Here is an 11,294-nt window from a genome sequence, read left to right as displayed (position 1 = left end):
AACTGTGAGATGACAGTCTGATCCAATGTTTATTTGTGAGCATACATATTGGAATTAATTAGACTGAAGGCACAATTCTTGGTTTTAACTACTGGAAATTTTTCACGTGTTAATATGAAAACTCAAAGTCTACAAGTCTACATGTATGCAAGGTCAGGGTGAAAAAAGCTAAAGGTAGCTCAAAGTAAACATCTGTAGACAAGTTAACTGCATTGCATGTAAACATGCCAGACTCCCAAGCTACATCTTCAGTCTAAACATGGCATTATATAAGCAGCAGTTGGCACATTGGGTCATCAGTCGGTGTAGAACGTAACAGCAATTAATGTTACATAGTTAGAAATTAGACACAGAATCTGAAAATCTGCAATAAAAGCTATCCTAGACCACTTGTCCTCCATGGAATGAGATGGAAGGCACTATTCATGGCATTTCTCAAACAGGCACGTCTATGCAAAAAAAAATGCAATTTCAAATTTAAAAGCCAAAAATTCAACAAAATACTAACGGTTACGATGAACTGAGATGATACGTACATCTCAGAAATACTTCACAAACGGCCTGGAATTAAACATCTGGCAATGCTGCAGTGTGTGCAACTGAGTACATTAATAATAAAAAACTGTAGTGAACAAGAACAGACAACATTCAATCATTCTTAATCTCAAAAGATCTCAAAATGAATCACACAACACATAGGCACTTTGTTTAGCATCACTCTAGCAAGTTAACTGATTTAAAACATTTCTGCAACTTAAAGATGAAACTGCTTTAAAACACCTCAACCACTGCTCTGTGGAAATGTGCATTTCTTAATACGTTGTATACATACATACGCAACATAATAAAAAAACCTGCATCAGTATGGGTCCTACAATCTTGATTAATCTAACAATTATTGTGATTTAAGGCATTTAGTTGTTAATGTACCTGTAGCTTCTGCAGCATGTGACATCTGGATATAGATTATTTCATTAGGTACTGAATGAAATAATGGTTTTAAGAAGTACTGTTTAAAAAATAGAGAGAAAAAAATCAAAATACTTGCATATAAAAGGGCTTTAAAATGTTTGAGCTCTGGTATAATCTCTCATTTCAAGTATAATTTCTTTGTCTACAGCATCTAAATCACATTACGTTGGGTTGGGTCCTGGTTCCTCTTTGATTAAGCACATACAGGATTTGTATAACTCAACTCAAAGCTGTGTGGGTGAGACACACTTGCTGACTGTTCCCATTTCTCTAGTCAATCAGGTCTAAATTAACGCCCTGTTCCTTTCCCTGAGCTCTTCAGGAACTTCCCCCTTCTGGAATTTAAGAAAAGAGAGCAAGTGTAAGCAGTGACTGCAGTCTGGAGCTTTCTTTCATGCAGGTAATGCTCACGCTTGTAATAGCTGTGTTACAAATAAAGTCAAGAATAGACTGATCCCTTTCTGTCTTTCTGAAAAACTTTTAGAGGTAGATATTAGAACCTTGAAGCAGGGTTTAAGGAGATTGGTGTGGACTCTGCTTGGTTAATAATGTGAACGGTCGGTCCCAACAGTCCTGGTTGTGCAGCCTTGGGGTCTTTTCAATCCGTCTTCCAAACCATGTTCAGGACCTTGACAACTTCCTCATAGATTATAAAGACTATGGCCACGTCCATACACACCCGACCCAGCCGAGGAACGGTACCTTTGTAGAACCTGCATGGGACAAAGGGAGAGAGTGAATATTCTACTTCAAGCGCTAAAAGCAAATACATCTGCAACTTACAAATTTGTTATCACAGAAACACGGCTGCCCTTCTACACAAAACACCACTAAACTAATACCACTAATAATCACTTCATTATCTTAAAATCCAAAATGATGGTCAGAACTCATGGCAGACATGATGAGTAACAAACCAACAAACCTGCATATTACAGGCCAACGTATGTCTGTAGTCATTTTTAAAAAAATCAACACACAATGATCAATTATGTTTGACAAAGATGACTTACATTAATTTTTTGTGGTCGGACACAGTAACTTCCTGGTTTTAGCTGGTTTCCTAGCAACATTGCATCAATGATGAGACTCCAGGAAGTCAATATGTCCGACAAAGAAATAATCTCACACTTCGCCCCCCAAATAAAACCACAAACCCGATGGACAGACCCAGGCCGGCTGTTTCCCTCTGCCTCCACTGTTTATGCTAAGCTAAGCTAGCTGTTCCCAGAGAATAACATCAATCTTCACATCTAACTCATATCTCCCGATTTGCCAAACTATTACTTGAAATAATACTAGCAGGAGTGAATGAAGACACATTCTGGTCTCTAGTTAAATATATGAGGCCAGATCTAACTGTCAGTATCATGAGGCAGAAGCATTCAAACTCCTTCCACTGTCATCCTCCATCAATCATATGAACTTACGCCATTGGTCCCTCATGCTTCATGATCTTGACGGCACAGTCCATTGTGCTTTTGTACTTGTGAGCTTCCAGACCCTGTTAAATCACATACAGACATACGTGTTAGTTACTCTGCTCGGGGATAATTGAGGAGAGTCTAAATAAGTGAGCACGCTATTCAACCGACCTGCATTCTGGTCTTAATGACATCGAGGGGAGTGTTTCCAAACACACTGACAGCACCGGCCACAGCTCCAAACAGTCCAGTTATCACAGGGTTAATCGCTTTGTTGGGGTCGTCACCTTAGTGTTCCAAAAAAATAAAAAAATAAAAAGCAAAAGATGATTCTTTGGCTGCATTTCTGGCTGCATGTGGTGTTGCTGTGGTCTTCATTCACTCACGCACCTTTGTACCAGTTCCTCAGTGAAGTCATGACGTAGAAGCGGATGGCCTGGTTGGAGCCTTGTTTCAACACGGTGGCTGTCAGGCCTTGATAAGTCCCCTTCAGTCCTGGAGGTGCATCACTCTTATCAGAACTGTACCAGATTAAAACCTTTTGGAACAGCAGGTGGCAGTAAAATGCCAGGGACAGATGAAGAAAGCCTCCTTACCTTCAGATCTAACAATCTCCCTCACCCCATGGAAGAAGCCCCTGTACTTTGGGTTTGCTGATGTCTGATCATGGATGAATTTTACCTAAAAAAAAGAAATTATTACAATGATTAATAGAACTGACGAGCCAAAGTGTCACAGAATCCAAACAGAAGTGATTACAGTACCCTGATAAGCTGAGGCGTGCAGGGCTCTGCATACAGTAACGCTGCAATGTGCAAAACAGCTTTAAAAATACTGTCTTTGCACAGAGGAAGACCGCATGAGTGAAATGAGGAAGTCGTCACTGAGGTAATGAAGGTGCTTTTGATTTTTGATTTTACATTTACAAAAATCAACAAAAACAGGTTATTCCATGTGGAGATTTATCATTTAACACATAATTAACAGCTTCTGACATTGAGTCTTTTTTAAAAGTGTTGTTTTCAATAAAGTTATTTGAATTGAAGTGAATTGTCCCATTTGATGGTGTGTCGCTTTGACTGATATATTAATATATATGAAATTACTGGATCATTATTACTGATGCATCATGTGTAAACAATCTGTTTACAGCCCCCCCAGAAAATAATGTCAGCCAAAAAATAAATTAATTCACGCTTTTTTTTTTTTTTTTTTACCTTAACAGTCTCCATCGGACAGACGACGACCACCGCCTCTGCGACTCCAGCCCCGAGGCCACACAGGAATCCTCGCTTGCTGTCTAGTTTACCATTTTCATCACGCATCTTATTACTGAGGAACTCAAACATCCCAAACCTGCAGACGTTAACAAAGAATAAAGACGATCAATGACTCAAAACAGAAGATAAGTCAGTACTTTCTACCAGGGAAATACTAATGATTTATAAATAACAAAAGTTTTATTGATCAATTATGAACCATTAATAAAAACAACTTTTGGGTTGCCAGGTTGTGAAACAATACGATACAATAAGAAACAAATTATTTCCTACTGCAGACTTGATTGATTAAAACCTGATTATCAATGACTGAACATTTATAGCTGCAGATTAGTGGAATTATTGGAAACTAAGCGATTAACCCCTGAGCAATAACTAAATTACCTACTCACAATCATAACTGCATCATTACCAAATAAAAAACCTTAACCTAACCCTTGATTTTATTTAGGCTGAAACAACTGGGGCAATTGATCAAGAATTATTGATAATAACCACTTTGATCATTGATTTTTTATTACTTATATGTAAAACTGTGATAGCAAACTTAATGTTTTCATGGTTTGGACAAAACAAGCAATTTGATGATGTCCCCTTGACCATTTTTTCACTATTTTCTGACATTTTATGGGCAAAAAAATGAATCAATAAACTGAGAAACTAATCTGCATCGATTATGAGCAGGCATTAGCTTGTTGTGGCTCTACCCTTGTTATTATTAACATAGCAATGCTTTTATTATCATTGATTGATCTGTCTATGATTTTTTTCATGATAAATTTGTTAATAATTTCCTGCACAAAATATCAGAAAACCGTGAAAAAGCCCAATCTGAGGCTTTTAAACTGCTTATTTTGTCCAACTAAGAGTCAAAAATCCAAAGATATTCAATTTACTATTATATAAACAGAGAAAAGCAAATATTACAATCAACTAATCAATTACTCAGATAGCTTATAAATTAGAAACACTTTATGTTAGAAAGTGGTGCCAAATAATTAATAACGAAGTGTTGTTTCACGCCTGATGTCATCATGGAGGTATAATAACAAAGTGTTTATTCATAAAGTGTGTGTGTTTGTGTGCGTGCACAGGGCTGTAAGTACCTGACAGCTGCTTTAGGTATAGAGCCGTACAGCAGAGAGCTTAGACCTCTGTAAAGACCCCTCACCCCATGGCTGTTCACTGTCTGCTTCACACAGTCAGCTGTAGCAGGCAGACAGGGGAGGAAGCAGAAGGCAGCTTATAAAACACCAGAATCCACAGGACACTGCCAGGAAGAGCTTACTGCGTTCACACGAACAATAATCTCGCAAGAACAGTCGATTTCTGGGTCTACGTGTGTCGTACGTAACGAGTTTCCAATGACAAACAAGCTGTGAGCCAAAGTTCACAGGCTCTCGTCAAACAGATAACAAAGACTAACTTACTACTCAAACACACGTCTGTACGCTCGTGTTTGCACTCAAACCTGCAGGAACACAGCGTCCGGACTGACTGTGGACTGTTACTCAAGCAGGGAGCCCTAAACCCTGAGATCATCAAGACAACTGCTGATCGCATCAACGTCAATCATTAATCAATAACCACTGTGACCTGCTGGAGGCTCTGCAGACGCCATTTACACTCAGAATCTAATGTCCGGGTCACAGCATAAAGCAACTGGATTCATAAGGCGACTCAGAAATGAATGCTGGTTATTTCACTGGTCTGGTTTGGCTGAAAAATAATAATTTTCCAGTTCAACACCAGCAAACTACAACTTCAATTACGCATGAATAAACGTATATCTTGACACTAATAAACATACTGAGAGCATCAATCAAAACTGAACATTATCATCTGCGTAAAGTTGGACTTTGTGGCTGAGCTGCTGCATCAGATTAGATTCTACAGGCGTACCTAATAAAGTGGCCACCGAGCGTAGCTGTATTATCATCACACATGACAGTGACAGAGTCGAAACCCACCGATGCCTTTGTATTTGGGAGGATTGGCCTTCTCGTCGAGCTGCAGCTGTGTTTTAACGTACTCTGTGGGGAAGGTGATGCAGATCTCGATGCCTCCTGCGATCCCGCCTGGAACAACAGCAAAAACCTTCCGTCAAGCACAAACTGGTTTCAACGAGCCAAGAAAAACAGGATGTTTTTTTCTGTCAACACCACACAAGTGCATTTCAGAGGGAATGAATGTGTAAAACTGCAACAACACACCAAACCATTACAGGCAGCAAGTACAAACAGTTATTGATAATAGAAATGTAGTTTGTCTTCGAAGAATCTACTTTACACACAAACATCTGCTTTATTTAATTTACTGTCCACAATAATTCATCATCTATTTGTAATGTTGTGCTCCCATAGACTTCAAGATTTTATACTTTTACACTACAAAGTTTGGTTTGAGCAAACCAAATTAATTTTCCCATGTTTTTATATCCAGGTGACGAATGAGGACAACGGTTTTTAAAACAGGTCCTGCAGCCGGCAGCGTGACTCAGGCTGCAATGTGATCCCTGTGAGCATCTGAGCACTGTCAGTGCATGTGCACACAAGTGTTCAGGCTGTTATTCTGAGTGTCTGATAACATTATGGGAAGGATCTCTGGAAGCCACCAGACTCCATTTACAGAAACAGTATTTTTATCAGTGGAAAACACTCTTCATTAAAATCAGGTAGAACCAAAATAAAACAGTGTTGGTTTGTCTTTCCACTGTTCAAACAATCACCACCAAGTCTAATTTGGTTAAATAAACTCTTAATCCACAAAGTCATATGTGAAAATATTCTGGGTTTACACGCCGTTTCCCCACCACTGCCTCTCCGATGTCCACCCTCCCTCTCACTCCTCTCCTGATACTTCCACACCTAAAATTACTGCTTCTGTAAATGGAGTTTGGTGGTTTTGGCGACAGAGAGAGAGCAGCTGTTTCTGGTTAGACCAAAACGATTCCTCTGCATAATGTTGTCAGTCACTTACAACAACAACTTGAGTCTGTCAGCGGCAAAAACAAACACTTTTATTGGACGGTGCACAAACACCTGGAGGGATTACTCTGCAGCCTGTGTCATGGCTGCCAGCTGCAGGGCTGTCGGTCAGTGCTGATAAAACTGCTGTTCTCCATCTGCTGCTTACACTTACTACGCAAGAAACAGAATGACTAAAAACAAAGCATACATTGTTTGAAAGGAGATAAAACAATAAAAAATAATAATAAAATGAACAGTAATACAGTAGGTGAGGTAAAATACAGTTAAAGTTTCTAGGTAAAAGCAGCTTGTTGTACGTAAGGTGCACATTAAGAATCATTAGCGGAGGTCGACGTTGTTTCTGACTGTTGCATGCATGTTAAACAGTATTTCATCAACAGCGTAAACCGGCTCCACCTTAAAACCCTGGATGTCACATCTGCCGTTCAACAGCAAACACGCAGCCGGCAGCCGATTGGCTCGGCCGATCTCTGTGTGAGTCTGCCTATGGTTCCTCCCCCTGGCCTGAGTCCAGCTCAGGGGGGTGTGTAGCCCTCAGAGCACATACTGTTCACCACATCACCCTCCAGCAACACCAAAAGTCACCCAGAGGTCTGATTCCTCTGGTGGGCTCACAAGTCACTCAGCTTTGGAGGAAATACAGCGAGGGAAACGTTAAGTGAACAGCTTTTAGCCGGACAGCCGAACAAGTTCAACAAGTTATTCTACCAACGCTGAACTGAGAGTGCAGGAATGTGAAGGACAATGGTTGGCATGCATTCTTTCCACCATAAATATCATGCAGAGAAGTGGTTTCAGCCTTCGCACACACATGCACGTCAGGCAGCTCGAGCAATCACAAGGTTAGAGTTTGAGAAATCACTGGTTTTACTAAAACATCAGACGCACTTTGGCGAGCGAAGAGGGGCTCTCAAAGTGCTGGTGATGACACGCCCAGGCATTCTTCTGGTTAGAGGCGGGTTTTGAGCTGTAGCCGGACCCCCAAATTAAGCTCGATTCAAAAACACAGTCCACATCATCATCTGTAAACAAGTACCTGCTTCATGTCCCGAGTTCAAGCTGGAAAAAGACGTAGAACCAGTTTATTGAGTCCGACATGGTGACTTTGTATTAAAGACACTTGCACAAAACTCTGAAAATTTAGCTTAGCTTAGCACAAAGGCTGGAAACAGGGGGAAACAGCTAGCCTGGCTCTTACCAAACGTAATGAAATCCACCTGTCAGAGCCTCTAAAGCTCACAAGCTAACGTGATGTGTTTTGCATCAAGTGTAAAAACTACTAGCTGTGGTTTTATGGGATGTTGTGTGCTGGATTCATTCTTCATGAGACAGAGCCAGGCGAGCTGTTTCCAGTCTGTACGCTAAGCTAAGCTAAAATAGGCTAACTAGGCTACCTTCTTGGCTTTTGCTTCATATCTAAACAGACAGATGTGAGTGATGTTCTTCCATACGTGGCTCCTCTCTTAGGTCAAACAAGTTAACATTGCTGTCAGCGGTGACGGGAGGTGACGGAGCACGTGAGGCGGATGCTGTGCCTCCACCTTTATGCTCTGCTGACTCTCGGGAGGCTTTTAAAAGGCGGTTTAGGACATACCTGTTCAGACAGGTGTTGCAGTGACCTGTATGCACTGGAATATTTGTGTTATTTCTGTATTGTTTCCTCATTATGAACGTGGCTCGGGTGAAGAGCACTGTATAAATAAATGTTAATTAGTATACTGATCATATCCTAATCTACCCCTCCACCAGAGCTGGATGAGGATGGAGTTGGAGTGCCAGGGTGTGTGACTTTATGTATTTCCCCAAACATAAAAAAAAAATCCTTTCAACTTTTTGTTTTCGCATTTTTTGTGCACCGAGGCAAAGATATTGATGAGTAGGACACAAATAAAGGATGTTTGCCTGCAGTATAATACAGACGCTGTCTGTTTCAGTGGGGATTAGTGGTTGCGGGGAGCCCTGGCATGTGATCTAATTATTCTCTCGTGACTTGCTGATAAATGCTTTGTCATCCTATTAGTTCAATGAAAGCGAGCCTTGGTCAATTTGTTCACCTGATTTTGGCCTGTTCTTACACGTTATGCTCCTCTTACTCCATACAGGGACTGTGACAGTAAATCTCCACCCTTCCTTACACTACTCTTACCTCAGATCGGGCCATCAATTAATAAACAGCACAGAAAATCATCTTGATCTGTCTGTTGGTGAAAGGTCTTGAACCCTGGTGAATGTGTGCAGAGGCTGACAGAGCAATGTGCTTTGTCATCGTGGCTCATGCATCTGAACGTGGAGAGCCGGGGCCTCCGAGCGCCCGCTGGGTCAACAGAAACACCACCGCTCTGCTGACAGTCATGTGCAGGAAGTTACAGGAAGCAACAAAGTTTTTCTTTTGAACTTTTACACTTTAATCGTGATCGGCAGCACAGGCTCAGCGGCTTTCTTTACACCTCACTGAGGTTACCAATAATGATTGTTCTGTAGTACGCTGATCTGAGGTCTGAGCATGTGTCACTGATTGACTAATAAGACCTGTAGTCAGGGTCCATGTTAGTCAAGGCTCTTTGAGCAGGATCAGTGGCTAAAGTTTAAAGGACACTGCAGACTGTCCCAACTCCAGCTGCACAACAAGTTGCGAGCTGCTGAGCAGAGGCTGAGATGATCAGTCCTGGAGGTCAGCCTTGAATCTGGTCTGAAATGAAAGCAGGTTCTGTGGTTCTTGATTCTCACGTGAATCCACAGTAACTGCATGACAGTTTTTAAAGCCAGTGCGCCTTTAAGACGAGCTCAGCATGGTGAACCAGTGTACATGCAGCCCACTTTCATCTGCCTGCAGCACACAACGCACAGTGAACCTTTGTGCATGTATCAGTCCCTGTAGAAAAGAGTGCAGCGGCCAAGGCCTCTGATAACATCTGCACACGGGTTCGGGATCAGCGCGACAACTTGTAAACAAGTTTGCGAGCCGCCTGTGCGAAGCGCAGCCGCGCCTGCGGAGAAACTTTCTTACCTGCCAGGATGGCCTTGCCGGGGTGCGTGAGCTTGGCTTTCCCCGCCGGAGCTGCAGCAGCCAGGCACCGGGGTCTGGAAAACGGACTCACGAATCTAGGTTGTCCGGACATGACTGCGATACACCGGCCTAACTTTTTTTTTCTGTCAGTACGGATGTGTTCGATTGCCGCAAACCCAGTCAGCCTTCAAGCCCTCATGCGGTCTGGGTGCAGTGTGCAGGAGTCCCGGCGCGAGCTCTGACCATTGGACCTCTGGAGCTGATAATGTCAGTGCACTTTCACAGCGGAGTTCCCTCCGTGGCACACAGGCTGGCTGATAGCGTCGAGTCAGTGTTCATTCAGGGCGGGGCAGGGTCGACACTTTCCCCCCGACACGGAGGAACGCCATGTTTGTCACAAACATTTAAGGAGGACCGGAGAGATGCTGCGAAGCGCGCAAACTCGCGCCTCATTGGCCAGTTTGTCACTGAAACGTTTCAGCCCACTTTAAATGCGACAGACCGCCTGCAGGGGGCGACGTTTCTCACTATATAATTAATGATGAAATAATTAAAAAAAAATACGAAATAAGCAAAAATACAGGTAGAATAGGAATGAAATAAAAAACAATACACAATTTAAAAAAGGAATAAACCAACTAACAGCAAGCTACATTTACTGAAGTACTGTACTTAAGTACAAGTTTGACATACTTTGTACTTTAACTTTCCATTTTCTGCTACTTTATACCTCTACTCTTCTACATCTCAGAGGGAAGTACTGTACTTTTTACACAACTACATTTATCAACCAGCTAAAATTACTGCTGAAGTTATTTTACAGCAGTAGTAGAAGTATTTTTACTTAAATTAAAGAAAAAACACCACGCTGTAGACATACTCTGTTACAAGTAAAGTTCTGTATTCAAACATGTCCTCAATTAAAAGTTCAAAAGTATAAATATAAAAATATATGTAAAGGACCAAATGTAAAAGTAATAGATTGAAAATATGATGTCATTTGTATTATAATTATTGATGCGTTAATGTGCTCATCACTTTAATGTTGCAACTGGTGAAGGTGGAGCTCATTTTAATCACTTTATAGTATAATTTGCTGAACAGTTTTGTACTTTTACATAAGGAAGCTGCTGAATGCAGGATATATTTTTATGTTGTGGTATAGCAGATTTTACTCTTGTCAGATCTGAATCCTTCTTTCACTTCTAACATCACCTGACTGCTGTTTGTTACCACCTAGTGGTTAAAGCTGATTACACGAGTACCCTTAAGTACCGCATTCTAGTTTAAAGGAGGGAGAAAGGATGAGGAGGCCTGAATCGAACTAATATCTATCATACAAGATTCCAACAAATAATAACATATAATAACAAATATTTAGTCCACTGATCATAAATTTCAAGACTATGTAATGTGTGTAATGGTGATCTGCATATGTCTCACTATTGAATTAAATGAAATTAAAGGCCCAGTGTGACTTGATTACACATGCCCCATCATGGGTGCATGTGAACAGTGTGTGCTCCAGTTTGTCCCATGGCAAATCAGTTCACTGAGAATCTGAAATCCTGCAAAATATGCTAAATATAATTTGTCTTTTCATCCTTCAAGATGAAGCAAG

The 11,294-nt window shown here is 41.2% G+C and overlaps 1 protein-coding gene across 1 annotated transcript; it reads right to left on the bottom strand.

Moving 5' to 3' along the window:
- Positions 1-21: 21 nt before the first annotated feature.
- Positions 22-9,993, bottom strand: slc25a1b (slc25a1 solute carrier family 25 member 1b). Its single transcript, XM_041960173.1, has 9 exons — positions 9,674-9,993; positions 5,647-5,754; positions 4,783-4,882; positions 3,614-3,752; positions 2,993-3,077; positions 2,787-2,891; positions 2,568-2,683; positions 2,403-2,476; positions 22-1,685 (listed from the first exon to the last, which is right to left on the bottom strand). The coding sequence occupies exons 1-9, from the start codon at positions 9,783-9,785 to the stop codon at positions 1,571-1,573; spliced, it is 954 nt and encodes a 317-aa protein (XP_041816107.1). The 5' UTR covers positions 9,786-9,993; the 3' UTR covers positions 22-1,570.
- Between the last annotated feature and the right edge of the window lie 1,301 nt (positions 9,994-11,294).

This window comes from Chelmon rostratus, chromosome 19 (genome assembly GCF_017976325.1).
Source record: "Chelmon rostratus isolate fCheRos1 chromosome 19, fCheRos1.pri, whole genome shotgun sequence".
NCBI classification, from domain to species: domain Eukaryota; kingdom Metazoa; phylum Chordata; class Actinopteri; order Chaetodontiformes; family Chaetodontidae; genus Chelmon; species Chelmon rostratus.
Note: the sequence above shows the minus strand (reverse complement) of the source record. Positions and strands in the feature narration are given on the sequence as shown.

Excerpts from the sequence above, each read along its gene's own strand:
- slc25a1b (XM_041960173.1), bottom strand. The coding sequence starts at position 9,785 with ATGTCCGGACAACCTAGATTCGTGAGTCCGTTTTCCAGACCCCGGTGC. Across the intron at positions 2,684-2,786 it reads ACTGAGGAACTGGTACAAAG|GTGACGACCCCAACAAAGCG; the intron begins GTGCGTGAGTGA and ends TGGAACACTAAG. Across the intron at positions 1,686-2,402 it reads AAGCATGAGGGACCAATGGC|GTTCTACAAAGGTACCGTTC; the intron begins GTAAGTTCATAT and ends TGTCCCATGCAG.